General features: G+C 50.7%; 2 protein-coding genes across 7 annotated transcripts in view; one reads left to right on the top strand and one right to left on the bottom strand.

Annotated features, from left to right (window-relative positions):
* The window catches only part of LOC125487813, a 53,673-nt gene extending 36,467 nt beyond the window's left edge, over positions 1-17,206 (top strand). Inside the window, exon 4 of the mRNA XM_048620151.1 lies at positions 16,724-17,206. The gene's annotated coding sequence lies outside the window, so the exon portion shown is untranslated. The remainder of the gene's footprint in view (positions 1-16,723) is intronic.
* Positions 1-18,885, bottom strand: part of lrch4 (leucine-rich repeats and calponin homology (CH) domain containing 4) — a 29,061-nt gene that overhangs the window by 5,082 nt on the left and 5,094 nt on the right. For 3 of the 6 annotated variants that reach the window (XM_048620146.1, XM_048620149.1, XM_048620143.1), the window contains exons 3-16: positions 18,583-18,709; positions 18,050-18,155; positions 17,291-17,427; positions 16,610-16,725; positions 14,083-14,179; positions 13,378-13,492; positions 8,696-8,808; positions 8,290-8,354; positions 7,712-7,846; positions 6,283-6,375; positions 5,540-5,582; positions 4,210-4,267; positions 2,950-3,066; positions 2,334-2,455 (exon numbers count right to left, since the gene is read on the bottom strand). In XM_048620146.1, the coding sequence (XP_048476103.1) occupies positions 2,334-2,455; positions 2,950-3,066; positions 4,210-4,267; positions 5,540-5,582; positions 6,283-6,375; positions 7,712-7,846; positions 8,290-8,354; positions 8,696-8,808; positions 13,378-13,492; positions 14,083-14,179; positions 16,610-16,725; positions 17,291-17,427; positions 18,050-18,155; positions 18,583-18,709 (1,444 nt within the window). The remainder of the gene's footprint in view (positions 1-2,333; positions 2,456-2,949; positions 3,067-4,209; positions 4,268-5,539; positions 5,583-6,282; positions 6,376-7,711; positions 7,847-8,289; positions 8,355-8,695; positions 8,809-13,377; positions 13,493-14,082; positions 14,180-16,609; positions 16,726-17,290; positions 17,428-18,049; positions 18,156-18,582; positions 18,710-18,885) is intronic. The other 3 variants (XM_048620144.1, XM_048620148.1, XM_048620147.1) reach the window with 3 other exon arrangements.

Raw genomic sequence — 18,885 nt, 5'->3', positions numbered from 1 at the left:
CTATCCTCTCCTCTATCCCTCTTCTATCCGCCTCCCACTCTCTCTCCCTATTTATTTCAAAACCCCCTTCCCCTCCCCCTTTTCTGATGAAGGGTCTAGGCCCGAAACGTCAGCCTCTCTGCTCCTATGATGCTGCTTGGCCTGCTGTGTTCATCCAGCCCTGCACCTTGTTGTCTACATCACACTCTACATCACACAGGCAGGCTCTCTCTGCACCTCTCAGCTGGAAGTAACACTCCCTCTATACTATCCCCCATATCAAACACTCCCAGGGTAGGGACAGCACAGGGTTGGATACAGAGTAAAGCTCCCTCTACACTGCTCCCCATCAAACACTCCCAGGATAGGCACAGCACAGGGTTAGATACAGAGTAAAGCTCCCTCTACACTGTCTCCCCCCACATTAAACACTTTGTAAGCACTCCCAGTGTATGGGACTGGGGTGGTGAACTGAGATGGATTGGCAGACAGGAAACACAGTAGGTAAAAATGGGTCTTTTTTCATTTGGCAGGCAGTGAACTGGGACCAGCGCTTGGACCTCAGCTATTCTCAATATACATAAACCATTTGGGTGAGGGAACTAGATGTAGGGTACAGAAAAGATTTACAAGGATGGTGCCGGGGTTGGAGGGTTTGAGCTACAGGGAGAGGCTGAATAGGCTGGGGCTATTTTCCCTGGAGCGTCGGAGGCTGAAGAGTGACCTTACAGAGGTTTATAAAATCATGAGGGGAATGGATAGGGTGAATAGTCAAGGGCTTTTTCCCTGGAGGAGCGGGGTCCAAAACTAGAGGGGCATAGGTTTAAGGTGAGACGGGAAAGATTTAACAGGGACCAAAGGGGCAACTTTTTCACACAGAGCGTGATGCGTGTATGGAATGAGCTGCCAGAGGAAGCGGTGGAGGCTGGTACAATTACAATATTTAAAAGGCATCTGGATGGGTATATGAATAGGAAGGGTTTAGAGGGATATGGGCCAAATGCTGGCAAATGGGACTAGATTAATGTAGGATATCTGGTGGGCATGGACGAGTTGGGCCGAAGGGTTTGTGTGCTGGACAGCTCTAGAACTCTATGTAATGTCTCCAAGTTTGCAGACCAAGTTTGCAAAGCTGGGTGGGAGGGTAGGCTGTGAGGAGGGTGCAGAGAGGTCTCTGTGATTTGGACAGGCCGAGTGAGTGACGGAATGCATGGCAGATGCAGTATACCTTGGATAAATGTGAGGTTATCCACTTTGGTCACAAGAACAGGGAGGCAGAGTATTCTGTGAAACGGTGACAGATTGGGAAAGGGGGAGGCACAACGAGACCTGGGTATCCCTTGTACACTGGTCACCGAAAGGAAAGCACTGCAGGTGAAGAAGGTAAACAGGATGGTGGTCTCCATAGCAAGAGGATTCGAGTACAGGAGCAGGGATGGCTTACTGCAATTAGACAGCACCTTAGGTGAGGCCACTCTGGAACACGGTCTGCTGTTATTGGAGGGAGGATGTTCAGGTGATGGAGGAAGACAGATGAAGGTTTCCCACAATGATTCCCGGGATAACAGGCCTGACTGATGAGATTGAATCGGTGGAGTTCTGAAGAATGAGGGGGTTGGGTTGGGGTGTTAATCTCACTGAAACCTATAAAACTCCATCGGGGCTAGACAGGGTCAAATCAAGAAGGATGTTCCCGGAGACCACCATCAATAACCGCCTGGAAGTTTCTCTCGTCTTTCTCCTAATTGGTGAATCTCTCAGTGCAGAGAAGCCATTCTGCACAATCTGCTTGGACTAGCTCCATTGAAAGGCCTTCCCAGTTGGTCCCTTCCCATTTCCCCCAGGCATCTGTAAATTTCCCCACCTCCAATATTCCTAAAATCCCCCTTTTTGAAAGTTCCTGTTCAATATGCTCCCCCACCTCCATCTCAGGGAGCGTGTCCCAGATCACAATAAACCCCCTCCATCCACTGCAAGAGTAAAGCTCCCTCTGTAGCCCCTCCAGGGACACTGATGTTCCTTCCTCAGGGCCAGAGCCCACAGTCAGACACAATGTCCCTCCTTCGCTGTGTCGTCAGAACAGGAACAAAGACCACTCAGCCCATCAGGCCTGCTATACAGATACAGGAGGAGGCCATTCAGCCCATTGTGCTTGTTCATCCATTTGATAAGACTGCGGCTGTGTTGTCACCCAAATGCATAGGCTTGGCCTGGCCCAAAATTCCTCAATCTCCTGTCACTAACTCCCTGACGGACTGGATTATAAACATTTCCCTCTCCTTGTCCCAGTCATTTCCCTCTTGCTGTTTGGGAATTGTCCAGAGAGGGTGAAGCGGATACAGATATTCCGGTACCTTCCTGAGCTGGGCCACCAGCTCCGGCTCTCCCGGACCCTCCTCCTGGACCCGCTGTTTCGCTGCCGCTTTCGGATCCAGCTCCGGGAATGTTGGGCTTTGTGGGGAAGCCGGGCTCATGACTGGGAAAAGGAACGGACAAAGGGTTAGCCCGAGGGAACTGCACACGGATCCAGGGAAGGGTATTATCCCGGGAAACCATACCACATCAAACTCTAACACCAACACCCATCACCAGGGTAACAGGTAGGGGTGTAGGGGCCGAGAGAGACACACAGGGAGAGAGAGACACACAGGGAGAGAGAGAGACACACAGGGAGAGAGAGAGACACACAGGGAGAGAGAGACACACAGGGAGAGAGAGACACACAGGGAGAGAGAGAGAGAGACACCCAAAGGGTGGGAACTCGAGGGGAGGAGGCCCTGGGAAGGATGGAGGAGTTAAGAGGAGGGGTCTCCTAAGGGAGGTAGCCTGGGGAAGGGGGGCGGTGAAGTGGAGCAAAGGGGAAAGGGGTCCTGCGGGGGTCCAAGGTGGGTGATGGGGGTAGGGTCCTGGGGGAAGAGGGTTGTTGGGGTGAGACGGGCCGCGCTCCGAGGGGAGGGGGCAGACACTGACCTGATGAAGCTTTGATGTTGCTGCGGGTGGAGGATCGGAAGAGGAAGCTGTTGGGTCGGCTCACGGTACTGCATTCCCTTGGGATTGGGGACATCGGCACGGAGCTCTCCACGGCATCTACCGACACACAGAGAGCAGAGATCAGATTACCCTCCACAACATCACCATGGCAGCCCCATCATGGGGGTCATGGGTCAGTGGAGGGGCCTGTGAGTCATAGAGCTGGACGGCACGGAAACAGACCCTTCGGCCCGATCCATCCATGCTGACCAGATATCCAAAATTAATCGAGTCCCATTTGCCAGCATTTGGCCCAGATCCCTCTAAACCCTTCCTATTCATGTTCCCATCCAGATGCCTTTTAAATGTTGTAATTGTACCAGCCTCCACCACTTCCTCTGGCAGCTCGTTCCATACACGCACCACCCTCTGTGTGAAAAAGTTGCCCCTCAGGTCCCTTTTAAATCTTTCCCCCTCTCATCTTAAACCTATGTCCGTCTAGTTTTGGACTCCTCTACCCTGGGGAAAAGACTTTCTCTATTCACCCTATCCATGCCCCTCATGATTATATAAAACTCTGTAAGATCACCCCTCAGCCTCTGACGCTCCAGGGAAAATAGCCCCAGCCTATTCAGCTTCTCCCTGTAGCTCAAATCCTCCAACCCTGGCAATATCCTTGTAAATCTTTTCTGAACCCTTTCAAGTTTCACAACATCCTTCCTATAGCAGGGAGACCGGAATTGTACGCAGTATTCCAAAAGTACCCTCACCAATGTCCTGTACAGCTGCAACATGACCCTCCCAACTCCTATACTCAATGCACTGACCAATAAAGGCAAGTGTACCAAACACCTTCCCTATCCTGTCTACCTGTGACTCCACTTACAAGGAACTATGAACCTGCACTCCAAGGTCACTTTGTTCAGCAACACTCCCCAGGACCTTACCTTAAGTGTATAAGTCCTGCCCTGATTTGCCTTTCCAAAACGCAGCACCTCACATTTATCTAAATTAAACTCTATCCACTGCCCCTCAGCCTGTTGGGAGCGGGAGCGGGGGCGCGGCGAGGGAAGGGAAGGGGGAGAGAGAGAGGGAGAGAGAGGGGAGGGAGGGGGAGAGAGAAAAAGAGAGGGAGAGACAGGGGATGGTGGACAGGGGGAGGGGGAAGAGAGAGAGAGGGAAGGGAAGGGGAGAGAGGGAGAGAGAAGGGGCGAGGGAGGGAAGGGAGAGAGACTCTCACATGCATACTGTGTTCCTCACCAGGTTGAATAGCTGTCATCGAGGAGCTGCTGGAGTTGTTTGCAGGCTGGCTGTCACTCTTCAAACACAAAGAGAAACACAGTGAACACTCGGGGTGGAAGGTGCAGCCCTGATATTACAGAGCAGGATCCCAAGGAGCAGAGGCAGCAGGTTCTGTAGTTTGTCAGCAGGAATAGAACAGCTGACTAACATCTCAATGGTGCAAAACTGCAGAAGACTACAGCGCAGAGCAGCCTGGGGGTTGTCAGGCAGGAAACCCTGAAAGCTACAATCGAGTTCAGTGGGGAAGAGGGAAAGGAGAAGGAACAACGGCCTTTATTTCAGAGGGAATGGAGTTTAAAAGCCCCGGGACGTTTTGCTAAAAGTAGACACAGCTGGAATGCTGTGAACAGTTTGGCAGACTGGCATTGGAGGGAGTCCAGGGAAGGTTTACGCGGCTGATCCCCGGGGAGGGGAGGGACTGTCTTACGGAGGAGAGGTCTGTACTAGTTGGAGTTTAGAAGAGAGAGAGAGAGAGAGAGAGAGACGATCTTATTGAAACAGACAGGATTCTCAGGGGATGTGACAGGGGGAGATGTGGAGAGGTTGTTTCTCCTTGTGGGAGAGTCCAGGACCAGAGGGGGCATTATCTCAGAATAAGGGGTCACCCACTGAAGACAGAGATGAGCAGGAATTTCTTCTCTCCGAGGGGAGTGAATCTGTGGGATTCTCTACCACTGAGGGCTCTCGAGGCTGGGGCATTCAGTATATTCAAGGCTGAGACAGACAGATGTTTAATCAGTAACAGGGGGATTGAGAGGTACAGGGAAAAGGCAAGAAAGTGGAGATGAGAATGATCCAATCAACAGCAGAGCAGACTCGATGGGCTGAATGGCCCTGTCCTACTCCTACACTGATTGGTTTTAGGTAACACTCTCTGGTCAAGGCTCTCCACCCCTGCCCTGGTTCTCAAAAATTCTGTGGCAGTCTGCCACTGAGGACATTCTGTAGCAGATACCACCAACAACATTCTCTCATATCTGTAAATACAAACCATATAGGAGATCCCAGCCCTAATCATTACCCAGAGAAAAGGACAGGGACAGGCAGGGGCACAGATGGACACAGGGTTTAATCGCCTGTGGTTCCTGTTCCCTGCTTCTCTTTGGGACCGTGTCCCTATATAGCCACGTGTTAGTGACAAACCCCAGGACTAGGGCACAGCTGACAGACTCAAACACCAGGACAGGGTCAGGGGGGAGAGCGGCCGATTTTAAAAAAAGACACAGCTACGCGTCAGGACAAGGCAGTAAGTTCAGACAGAAGCCCATGAGGGGAGGGAGTTACTTACCCGCTGCAGAGAAGGTGTAGCCACACTGTTCCCTGATCCGACGCTAGAGGGAGGCAAGAAACCAATCATTAACATAGAGACACTCAAAAACTCGGCTGGATTGGGACTGAACTCCCATTGGCAGCATTTATTGCCCATCCCTAATTGCCCAGAGGGCAGTTCAGAGTCAACCACATTGCTGTGGGTCTGGAGTCACATGTAGGCCAGTTTCCTCCCCTAAAGGACATTAATGAACCAGATGGGTTTTTCTGACAATCGGCAATGGATTCGTGGTCATCATTAGATTCTCAATTCCAGATTTTTTATTGAATTCAAATTCCGCCGTCTGCTGTGGCAGGATTCAAACCCGGGTCCACAGAACATTATCTGGATTAACAGTCCAGGGATAATACCACTAGGCCATCACCTCCCCCTGGAGCGACAACAGACAGCAGGAACCCCAGAATGAAAAGGACAGCCCGCAGAGTAAGAGCTGAATAACCCCCACGAAGGGGCTGAGGGGCTTACACAGGGGTAAAGGGGTAACAGACAGAACCCTTATCCCCCTGCACTCCCGCCCCCCCTCCCCCACCCCATGACCCCTGCATACGGACTATCTGGGCAGGTTTGGGGCTCTCTGGTTTCCAGCTGTTTGAGGCTGGGGGATACGAGGAATAGTCTGTACAAGGCTGGGGGGGTGGTGGGCAGCAATGTTGGAGCAGTAAGAGTCTCTCTCCCTCCTGTGGACACACTCACATACTCACCCAGATGGTCCCTTCACGTTCAGGTCACTCACTGAGTTCTGGGACTGGACACTCAATGGCCTTGTTCTCGTTGTGGAACTGACACTGATTCCCCTGTGCAGAGAGAGCAACATTACTCCTCACTGGTCCCCACCGCACCCCCCATCCCCCCCACTTTCCCAATCCACATACCAATCACACCCTGCTATTCCCCACCCAACATCCCACAGACCCCTCTTCATTCCCTATTCAACATCCTAATCAGGAACCAGAGGGACTCTGAATCAATGGAGAGAGTGCCTGAGGGGGAGGAGGGTTTGGATGGAGGGAGTTTGTGATCTGGGTCATGCTCCCTGAAAGGGAAATGGGGGAGCAGATTGAATAGGGGAACTGGATAAACAGAGACAGAGATATACAGCATGGTAACAGACTCTTTGGCCCACCTTGTCCAAATCTAGTCCCATTTGCCAGCATTTGGCCCATATCCCTCTAAACCCTTCCTATTCACATACCCATCCAGATGCCTTTTAAATGTTGTAATTGTACCAGCCTCCACCACTTCCTCTGGCAACTCATTCCATACACACACCAACCTTTGTGTGAAACATTTGCCCCTCAGGACCCTTTTAAATCTTTCCCATCTCACCTTAAACCTATGCCCCTCCAGTTTTGGACTCCCCCACCCTGGGAAAAGACCTTGGCTAATCACCCTATCCACGTCCCTCATGATCTTATAAACCTCTATAAGGTCACCCCTCAGCCCCCAACGCTCCAGGGAAAATAGCCCCAGCTTATTCAACCTCTCCCTATAGCTCAAACCCTCCATCCTTGTAAATCTTTTCTGAGCCCTTTTAAGTTTAACAACATCCTTCCTATAGCAAGGAGACCAGAATTGCACACAGTATTCCAAAAGTGGCCCTAACCAATGTCCTGTATAGCCACAACATGACCCTCCCAACCCCTATACTCGATGCTCTGACCAATAAAGGCAAGCGTACCAAACACCTTCACCGCCCTGTCTACCTGCAACTCCACTTTCAAGGAACTATGAACCTGCACCCCAAGGTCTCTTTGTTCAGCAACACTCCCCAGGACCTTACCATTAAGTTATTTTGATGGGGGAAATTTTTGCAGGGCTTTGGGTGGGTGGGAGGGTGGAGAAGAACGAGGGTGGGCTAACTGGTTAGTCCCCTCTAATGGGCTAGTAGAGCTACAACAGCCAATGGGGAGTTCCCTCTGTGCCATATCAGTGTCCAAACTAGAAAGAAGCAGGGTACAGGGTAGGGGGAACATAGTGGCTCCCCTGTCGTGAGGCAAAGGTGACAATGAAGGCTGGTGATTTCAGCAGGGAGCCAGGAGCCTGGAGCCCGGAGCCCAGGGCAAGGGGTGTGGGTTCAGGTACTGAGGGATAAGGCACAGGACAAGATGCTGCAAACTGGGTCACACTTACCTCTCCCTCCGCTCTGCTGTCTGACTCTGCACCTGCTTCTCCCGCTCCTGCCAGATCTGTAACGTCTCGGGGCGTCTCCTTTCCTCCCCTTCCCGATGGAGTTCTTCTTTCCCAGGGGACAGCTCCCCACTCAGCCTGCAATCATCGACAGGGAATACAAACTGCTCAGGTATATCCCATAGATCCAGCAGGGGACAGACCCAAGGGGCTGAATGGCCTCCTGCTGCTCCTGCGTAACAGGCCCGAGGAGGGGGCTGAATGGCCTCCTGCTGCTCCTGCATAACAGGCCCGAGGAGGGGGCTGAATGGCCTCTTCCTGTACCTGCATAGCAGGGTCAAGGAGGGGGGCTGAATGGCCTCTTACCTGTGTAACAGGCTCGAGGAGGGGGGCTGAATGGCCCCCTGCTGTTCCTGTGTAACAGGCTCGAGGAGAGGGATAAATGGCTTCTTCCTGTACCTGCACAACAGGGTGAAGAAGGGAGGGCTGAATGGCCTTCTTCTGCTCCTGTGTAACAGACTCGAGGAGGGGGGCTGAATGGCCTCCTCCTGTTACCATAACCTTCTGTGTCAGAGACTCACCCATTGTGAAGAACTCTGTCGATCAGCTTGTTCTTTTCACAACTGCTCTTGTTCCGTTTGTTAATCTAGGTGCAGATAGATAGAGAGAGAGAGAGAGGGAACTGAGTTTAAATCCCAGCCAGGAGGGAACATTCCTACACAATCACAACAGCAGCTGCACAGAAACCACCAGCAGGAGGCAGTGACACACAGCGATCAGTGTCAGTCAATCGACCCGCATCAAAACCACAGCATCTGTCTCAAACAGAGCTTCACATCTCATCCCAGACACAGATAAAACCAGCCAGGTTTTACGAACACAGCATTAACACAGACAGCGCCGCGCTGTCGGGGGGAGGGGGGTGTCAGTGCCAAACGGCGCTAGCGAAATGGAGTTCCTGTTGCAGCACGGTGGCTCTGCGTTTACCTGCTGCGAGCTGCGAGGGCTGTTGCTGGTAAAGGGAGTGTTGACCATCTCTGACTTGCCGTCATCCTCCACACTACTGTCGATAAAATCAACCTGCTCCAGATCCTGGTCACCTGTAACGGATCACAGACCAGATCACTGCCAGATCTACGCTGTGCAGACCCTGAGAATGCAACAAACCCCGTGGTGAGGGGAGTGGGGCGTGGTCCTGTTATCTGTCACGGGACGATCCTACCATCTGGGCGAGGGAACAGCAAGGGTTGGGGCTGCAGCTCACACCATCTGCACATCTAACCTACAGACAATCTGAGAGTTCAGAGGAATTTGAGCCCAGAACAGAGACTGGGAGGGGCGGAGAGGGGAGGGGAGGGGACTGGCTGTTTTACACACTGAGGCGAGGATCCCTTGGAATCAGAACTGCACAACGGATTGATTCTTGTCAGAGTTGGGAAGGTCGTGTTGCGGTTGTACAGGACATTGGTGAGGCCTCTTCTGGAGCACTGAGTCTGGAGAAGGTTCAGAAGAGATTTACCAGGATGTTGCCAGGTATGGAAGGTTTATGTTATAAAGAAAGACTGGGACTTTTTTCACTGGAGCGTAGGAGGTTGAGGGGTGACCTGATAGAGGTTTGTAAAATCATGAGGGCCATAGATAAGGTTAAGGGTAGGTGCCTTTTCCCTAGGATGGGGGATTTCAAGACTTGGGGGTATATTTTTAAGGTGAGAGGACAGAGATTTTAAAAAGACATGAGGGGCAATTTTTTTTAACATGGAGAATGGTTCGTGTGTGGAATGAACTTCCCAAGCAAGTGGTGGATGTGGATACAATTACAACGTTTAAAAGACATTTGGATAAGTACCTCAATAGGAAAGGTTTGGAGGGACATGGGCCAGGAGCAGGCAGTTGAGATAGTTTAGTTTGGGGTTAGGGTCGGCATGGACTGGTTGGGCCGAAGGGCCTGTTTCCGTGCTGTGTGACTCTGTGTACCGAGATACAGTGAAGGGTGTTGTTTTGCATGCTCTACAGGCAGATCGTACAGGATAGCAGAACAGAGTGCAGAGTGCAGAATACAGTGTTACAGAGAAGGTGCAGAGAGAGAGAGTGAGTTCAGAACTAACATTCGAGAGGTCTCCTCACAAGTCTGATACTGACATTGGGAGTGGGCAAGTTGTTGGAGAGAATCCTGAGGGGCAGGATTTACATGTATTTGGAAAGGCAAGGACTGATTAGGGATAGTCAATATGGCTTTGTGCTTGGGAAATGGTGTCTCATTAACTTGATTAAGTTTTTTGAAGAATTAACAAAGAGGATTGATGAGGGCAGAGCAGTGGACGTGGTCTATATGGACTTCAGTAAGGTGTTCGACAAGGTTCCTCATGGTAGACTGGTTAGCAAGGAATGGAATACAGGAATACAGGGAGAACTAGCCATTTGGAGACAGAACTGGCTAGAAGGTAGAAGACAGAGGATGGTGGTGGAGGGTTGATTTTCAGACTGGAGGCCTGTGATCAGCGGTGGGCCACAAGGATCAGTGGTGGGTCCACTGCCCTTCGTCATTTATATAAATTATGTGGATGTGAACATAGGAGGTATGGTTAGTAAGTTTGCAGATGACACCAAAATTGGAGGCGTAGTGGACAGCGAAGAAGGTTACCTCAGAGTGCAATGGGACCTTGATCAGATGGGTCAATGGACTGAGAAGTGGCAGATGGAGTTTAATTTAGATAAATGTGAGGTGCTGCGTTTTGGAAAGGCAAATCAGGTCAGGACTTATACACTTAATGGTAAGGTCCTGGGGAGTGTTGCTGAACAAAGAGACCTTGGAATGCAGGTTCATAGTTCCTTGAAAGTGGAGTCGCAGGTAGACAGGGCGGTGAAGAAGGCATTTGGTACGCTTGCCTTTATTGGTCAGTGCATTGAGTACAGGAGTTGGGAAGGTCATGTTGCGGCTGTACAGGACGTTGGTTAGGGTACTTTTGGAATACTGCGTGCAATTCTGGTCTCCCTGCTATAGGAAAGATGTTGTGAAGTTTGAAAGGGTACAGAGAAGATTTACAAGGATGTTGCCAGGCTTGGAGGGTTTGAGCTACAGGGAGAAGGTGAATAGGCTGGGGCTATTTTCCCTGGAGCGTCGGAGGCTGAGGGGTGACCTTATAGAGGTTTATAAAATCATGAGGAGCATGGAAAGGGTGAACAGCTAAAGTCTTTTCCCCAGGCTAGGGTGTATCCAAAACCAGAGGGGCATAGGCTTAAGGTGAGAGGGGAAAGATTTAAAAGGGACCTAAGGGGCAACATTTTCACACAGAGGGTGGTGCGTGTATGGAACGAGCTGCCAGAGGAAATGGTGGAGGCTGGTACAATTACAACATTTAAAAGGCATCTGGGTGGGTATAGTGCCAGAAGATTGGAAAGAGGCAAACGTCATTCTCTTGTTCAAAAAAAGGGAACAGGGATAACCCCGGAAATTACAGGCCAGTTAGTCTTACGTCAGTGGTGGGCAAATTATTGGAAAGGGCTCCGAGAGACAGGATTTATGATCACTTGGAAAGGCACAGTTTGATTCGTGATAGTCAGCATGGATTTGCAAGGGGTAGATCATGCCTCACAAACCTTATTGAATTCTTGGAAGAGGTGATCAAACACGTGGATGAAGGTGGAGCAGTGGATGTGGTATACATGGATTTAAGTAAGGCGTTTGATAAGGTTCCCCATGGTAGGCTCATGCAGAAGGTAAGGAGGCATGGGATAGGGGGAAATGTGGCACATTGGATTCAGAATTGGGTGACCCTTAGAAGATTTCGGGTGGTAGTGGACGGAAAATATTCAACATGGTGCTCAGTTACGAGTGGTGTACCACAAGGATCTGTCCTGGGTCCTCTTCTATTTGTGATTTTTGTAAATGATTTGGATGTGGGAGTGGAAGGGTGGATTAGTAAGTTCGCAGATGATACGAAGGTGGGTCATGTTGTGGACAGTGCGAAGGGCTGTTCTAGGTTACAAAGGGACATTGATAGGATGCAGAGCTGGGCTGAGAAGTGGCAGATGGAGTTTAACCCTGAAAAGTGAGAGGTGATTCATTTTGGAAGGACAAACTTGAAAGCAGAATACAAGGTTAACGGAAAGACTCTTGGCAGTGTGGAGGAGCAGAGGGATCTTGGGGTTCATGTTCACAGTTCCCCGAGAGCTGCCACCCAGGTGGACAGCGTTGTTAAGAAGGCGTATGGTGTGTCAGCTTTCATTAATAGAGGGATTGAGTTCATGAGCCGTGAAGTTATGCTCCAGCTATACAAAAGCCTGGTTCGGCCACATCTGGAGTATTGTGTCCAGTTCTGGTCACCTCATTACAAGAAAGAAGTGGAATCGTTGCAAAAGGTGCAGAGGAGATTTACCAGGATGTTGCCTGGAATGGAGGGAAGGTCTTACGAGGAAAGGTTGAGAGAGGCTTTTCTCTTTAGAACGACGAAGGATGAGAGGTGACTTGATAGAGGTGTACAAAATGATCAGAGGTATAGATAGAGTAGACAGCCAGAGACTTTTTCCTAGGGTGGAGGTAGCTATTACAAGGGGCATAGTTTTAAAGTGAAAGGAGGTAGATATCGGGGAGACGTCAGAGGTAGGTTCTTTACTCAGAGAGTGGTAGGGGCGTGGAATGCATTGCTGGAGAGGGTAGCAGAGTCGGCCTCATTAGGGGCATTTAAGCGGCTATTAGATAGGCATATGGATGATAGTACAAGGTAACGGTGGAGGTTGGATAGACCTTAGGTTTAAGGTAAAAGTTCGGCACGACAACGTGGGCCGAAGTGCCTGTACTGTGCCGTACTGTTCTATGTTCTATGAATAGGAAGGGTTTAGAGGGATACGGGCCAAATGCTGGCAAATGGGACTCGATTAATTTATGATATCTGGTTGGCATGGACGAGTTGGGCCGAAGGGTCTGTTTCTGTGCTGTACAGCTCTACGACTCTATAACAGTGGGGAAGAAGCTGTTTTTTCATCTGTTGGTATGTATTTTAAACTTTTATATCGTCTGCCCAATGAAAGAGGGTGGGAGTATAACCAGGATTACATTCACTGCTTTCCCAAGGCAGCGGGATACGTGGATGGAGTCAATGGAAGGAAGGCTGGTTTGTGATCGACTGAGGTTGGATTGGCTGCACAGGGGACACTGTTCCAAACTCTGAGACAGCACCTGAACATGGCCATAAACACCGAACTCAGGAACAAACTGCATGAGATAGGGGCAGGAAATGACAATGGGCAGACATACGGCCAATACAGTTTAACATTGAAAATTGTGAATTGATGCAGTTTGGGGTGGGGGAGGGAACGAAGCAGAGTGAACATTAACTGGTCTTAGGGCTGTTGTGATCTGGGACATGATCCCTGAGAGATTAGCGGGGGGGGGCCGTTGCGGGGAACAGATTGAGCAGAAACTTTCAGAAGGGGTCAGTGGGAAAATTGGAAGAGGGAAGGATTTTTTTTTTCCTTTATTCATTTGCGGGATGAGGGTGTTGCTGGCCAGGCAGCATTTATTGCCCATCCTTAATTGCCCAGAGGGCAGTTAAGAGTCAACCACAATTGACAGTTGGGGAAAGAGCAGGAGGGTAGAGGAAGGGCAAATTAAATAGACCCTTAAATAATGGGGAATACTCCTGGGATTGGATTAACCGGGATCGCCTCACCATTACCGTTGCTGTTGCTGTCCTGGATTCCTGACGAGTGGCTCTCCCTCAGCTGCTTCTGTTCCCGGGATATTTCCACCATGCGGAGGGACAGCTCTGTGAAATCGTCTGTGGACTGGAGCCAGAGGGGGGGAGGGGTGTGAATTAAACACTGTACCCAGGAAACAGGAGGCGGGGGGCAGCACTTGTTAGAAAGACTACACCCAGCAACTCTCAGTCACACATCTCACTCATGCACAATCCTGGGGGTGTGGGGGGGGGGGGGGGGGGGGGGGGGGGGCGGTGCAGGATACACAGTCTGTTAATAACACCACCCCCACCCAAACTGCACCCCCCTCTTCCGACTGCGTGTCAGCAATCTGGGAGATTGAGTAACCTCCTCAAAGCTCTCGGCTGTCTCCCCCACACACACCTCCCCCCCCACTTCTCCAGCAGCCCCCTTACCCAAATGGGGAGGGAAACTGCCCCCCCTTTTAGAAACAGCCCCCTCCTCCTAATGCAACAGAACCTCTCCCCCGCCCCTTCCATGACCTTCATCCACCCAGATTCCCAACACCCTCCCTCCATCCCACCACCATCACCTCCCCCCCAAGCTGGAGACCCACTTAGGTGGGGGACAGGGACTGCCAGCAAGCGGCTCATTGCCCAGATGAGATGCCCCACACCGCCCCCCCAACCCCTGACCCCCACCCCCACCCAGCTCACCTCGTTCCCTGACCATCGTTTGCTGCCACTGTCTACGCTGTTAAAACCGGAGTCCAGGCCGCTGTGCTGTCGGCTGGGACAGAATTCATCGGACAGGCTGTAAAAACACGAGGGAGGGGGGCGTTAGCAAGGGGAGCTGTGTAAAACAAAATAAAAACAAACTGGCCCACACAGTATTGGCCTCGATCCCAATGCAACTGAAGCAAAGGGGCCGAAGCGGTTCTCAAAAATCGGTACAAACTCTGGTCAGTTCCCGTACCACCCAACTTGGGGGGGGTGGGGAGCACGGCAGGAACGATCCCGGAGCTGAAAGGGTTAACCTCTGAGGGGAGTGTGGTTGGTGGGGGCAAGATGAGTAGGTCATAGAAACTGAGTGTAAACTCCCTGAGCTGTGGGAGATTTGGTGGGTGGGTGGTGGGGGGGTGTGTGATCTGATCGAGGGGAGGTCAGGATCGACACTGTTTCCTCGGGGTTAGGGGGTGGTGGGGGGTGTTGTGTTTAATATTAAACTTCAGGGTGGGGGCTGTCAAGAGGTATTTCCTTACTCACAGAGCGCAGGGGGGATAAATCTAGAACTTCCGTCACTGCCGGTAATTTTTTGCCGGGGGTGGGGTGCACAATTTAAAAAGGGGGGGGGGGGGTGAAGCGAGTTTCGTTGGGCAAACGGCATTGAGAGCTGGAGGGTGAAGGTGGGTGGATAGAATTAAGGGACACATCATGGTCGAATAGTCTGAGCCACCTGCTTTGATGAAAGGAGCGAGTCGTTTATTTAGAAATAACTTTTACACAGGTAGGTGATATTTTTCTCTCAGAGACAAGAGCCTTTGCAATTCCATTCCTCAAAAGGCCATGCTTTCAGAACCTTTAAAAAAACCTTTTAAAAAAACAGAGTTAGATAGATTCTTGATAACCAAGGTTGGGGGTGGGGGGGGCGCACATTGAAAAGTTAGTGTCATAGAGCTGTACAACACAGAAACAGACCCTTCGGTCCAACTCGTCCATGCTGACCAGATATCCTACATTAATCTAGTCCCATTCACCAACATTTGGCCCATATCTCTCTAAACCCTTCCTATTCATGTACCCATCCAGATGCCTTTTAAATGTTGTAATTGTACCAGCCTCCACCACTTCCTCTGGCAGCTCATTCCATACACGCACCACCCTCTGTGTGAAAAAGTTGCTCCTTAGGTCCCTTTTAAATCTTTCCCCTCTCACCTTAAACTTATGCCCTTCTAGTTTTGGACTCCCCTACCCTGGGGAAAAGACCTTCACTATTCACCCTATCCATGCCCCCATGATGTTATTAGGTCACCCCTCAGCCTCCGATGCTCCAGGGAAAATAGCCCCAGCCTATTCAGCCTCTCCCTATAGCTCAAACCCTCCAACCCTGGCAACATCCTTGTAAATCATTTCTGAACACTTTCAAGTTTCACAACATCCTTCCTACAGCTGGGAGACCAGAACTGCACGTAGTCCAAAAGTGACCTAACCAATGTCCTGTACAACCAAAACACAACATCCCAATACCTATAGTCAACTCACTGACCAATAAAGGCAGGAACATAGAGGCGAGGGTAAAGTTAGATCAGCTCCATCTAATGAAATTACAGTATAGACTCAAGGGGTCGAGTGGCCTCTTCTTGTCCCTCAGGTTTATGCTATCACATAGTTTCCGATGTGTTTTTTTTTAAAAATCCAGTCAGGCGATCTTTCTGGAGCATGGATACAATCCAGTGTTTGTCAGAGAATAACAACCTCATGGAGCTACAATGGATGGTTGTTTTACTGCCGTGCTTTATAACAGGCGGGGTCAGCAATGAAGGCCATTTGGTCAGAATATTCAAGGATTGGCTTGAACTTAGCAAACCCAGAAACTGGATGTTTTTAGGGCAGTTTAGAGGAGATCTAACTGGGGTCAGAGTTCAGGGAAAGCACAATTGCCTTAGCAGAAAAGCTTCCTCTGGGGAAACTTCCAAACCAGAAGTGTTTGGCTAGAAATCTGCAAGTTGCTAAAAGCTGAGAACGTTTAAACTCCAAGTTTCAAAAGTATTCACATTTCATAAGAAGAATGTGGGGAGAAACGGTTAAACTGAACTTAAAGATTAGACGCCAGAGGAATTTCTCCAGTTTGGAGCTAATGTAACGGGATCGTGCCCAGGAATGAGACAAAACTTTGTTTTGCTGTGAGTTTGAAGATCTTTCAAGCAGTGGTTTGAATTGAGTTTGGTCTATATTTTGAATTTAACGTCACAAACATCTGCTCCTATATTAAAGAAAGGCTACAGCCTCAAAGACGATGATCCAGAAACTCATCACCACATTCATTAGAAATTTTTAAAAAAATATGATCCATCAAGCCAGAATTCATTCGTGATCACATTGGATTTCTCCTGTATCGCCAACAGCTGAGATCAGAAACATGGCTCCAGCCTAATGGTGAGGGGAGGTTGGTGAGGGTCAGGGGTGACAGTGGCAGTGGGGTGGGAAGCCGAAAGCAGTCGATCCCAGCGTGGTCTGTACTCACCAGGAGCTCGATCCCTGAGGTCGGATGGATCTCTCCAAATCGGTCAGATCAGGCACAATTTTACAGGCTTCAATATTCAAGTATTTAAAGATATGTATCTTCCCTTTTGTGCAGATCTAAAGACAGGAGCAAAGCGAGAGAAAGAAGTGAAATCCAGAGCGAGGTGTCCCGCCTCAGAGGGTCAGTGTAATCGCGTGAAGGTGGTCTCACTTTGTCACAGCATGGGACCCCAGGCTATCGAGATCTCAGACTCGGTTTAAAATTTGATCAAACGCGACACTCAACTTAGGTACGCAGCCCTGCTCCCTCCTAATAGATGAATAATGGCCCAGAAACTATGTGTCTCAGCAATGTAACACTTCCCCAGAACACTCTGTCATAATAAATCTGTTAGATTGTTCAATACCACTTCACCCAGCTAACAATACCTGAGATACCATATCCATTACCTCATCAGGTAAATCAGCCTGTTGGAGGGAAACACTCCCAGGACAGGGACACATGGGGTTAGATGCAGCATAGAGCTCCCTCTACACTGTCCCCCATCAAAGAGTTGCAGGATAGGGCCAGCATGGGGTTAGATACAGAGTAAAGCTCCCTCTACACTGTCCCCCCCATCAAACACTCCAAGGACAGGGACAGCACGGTGTTAGATACAGAGTAAAGCTCAGCAGTGTTTACCTGAGCAGGTGGAGACTGTAAGGGATTGTTGTCCAGGAGGATATTCTGGAGATGCCGTAAGTGTCTGTAGCAAACGGGAATCCGTGTGATTTTATTGCAAGAGAAGTCAAGGCGAACGAGTGGGAGCTCAGAAAGTTCTGGAAGGAACAAGGGGACAATCTGTGAGAGTGCCAGTCTTTGCTGCAGGATGGTAAACTCTGCTGCGATGGGGCTGATGCTATTTAACTACCAATTCAGGTCACTCAACTCGCTAAGTGCTCCAAAGCAGCTATTGAACTCCAGAGGCAGCGCAGTCCATCTGTGCCTTAGCTGGAACTGTCCACCAGGTGTCACTGGAGAGCCATTGATGACCGGAGCCTGGGCATCAGCCTCTCCGTACAGACCCTCAGAAAAGTGACCCCTCGACCCTGACCAGGGAGCGCCGCACCGTCGGAGGGTCGGCGCTGAGGGAGCGCCGCACCGTCGGAGGGTCAGTAGTTTTGCCTTCTTTACATTAACAGATTGCAGTGGTTTATACATCATTTCTCCGCCTGTAAAAGTCTCTGACACAGTGAGGTGGTGACAGACTCTACAGAAATGAAGGTCTGTGTGATTTGGGTTGAGTATGCAGCATGGGGAGCTGGGGGCTGGGGGATGAGGGATAGGGGCTGTGGGCTGGAGGAAAGAGGGGTGGAGGATGGGTTAGAATTGAGGCTGTGAGCTGGGGGCCGGGGACTGACTCGCTCGCTCATCGCTGATTCTCCCAAATGTCGGCCTCACCTTCTGGGAGGGTGATCAACTGATTCCGCCGTATGTTGAGATCCCGCAGCGACTCCAGGTTCCCGATCTGGGAAGGCAGCGTGTGGATATCGTTACAGCTAACATCCTGGGAAATCAAACACAATTCCGCAGTCAGTGACACGGCGGGAAGGACCAGCAGAGATTTCACCCTGCGATGGTACCAGACCCTCACTGTAAGGGAATCCTCCCTCCCCTTATGGTGCTTCTTCAAAAAAACACAGCCTCAAACCTGCCCCCTAGGGCTCCCCCTCACTCATTCTCCCACGGCGGGTGCGGGGGCGGGGGGGCAACGGTCAGGGCCCTTTGTCGGCAGACCCCGTCATCTGTCCAAGGGGGTAAGGGACAGAAATGGGGCCATGTGGTCAGGTCTGAAACTGTGTTTCACAATCGCATTCAGCATGCCTGCCCAGCCCCTGAGACACAGACCCACAGACTGGGGCAGGGAGGGGAGATTGGCACACAGACAGGGGTGGGTGAAACAGGTGTATGTAAGCCATGGTAAGTGCACCTACCAGTTCTCGGAGCTGGCTGAGGGAGCCAATGTCCTCAGGCAGTGAGGTCAGCTTGTTGTTACTGGCAATGAGCACCTTCAGGGGCAGGCAGCAGAGGTACGCAGGTAACAGGCACAGGTGGCTGCGGCTAACAGAGACACAACACACTGTCACAGGCCACCAAATCCAAACCCCGCTCCCCCTCGCTCCCCCACCGCCTCTCCCTAATCCCGGGATCACTGGGCAGGGAGCAGGAACACCCTGGCTATTTCCCCGCTCCCCCCGCCACCGCCCCCCACACTATCTCTAATCCCGGGATCACTG

This window comes from Rhincodon typus, chromosome 45 (genome assembly GCF_021869965.1).
Source record: "Rhincodon typus isolate 14 chromosome 45, sRhiTyp1.1, whole genome shotgun sequence".
NCBI lineage: Eukaryota > Metazoa > Chordata > Chondrichthyes > Orectolobiformes > Rhincodontidae > Rhincodon > Rhincodon typus.
This window is presented reverse-complemented; position numbering and strand designations above follow the sequence as displayed.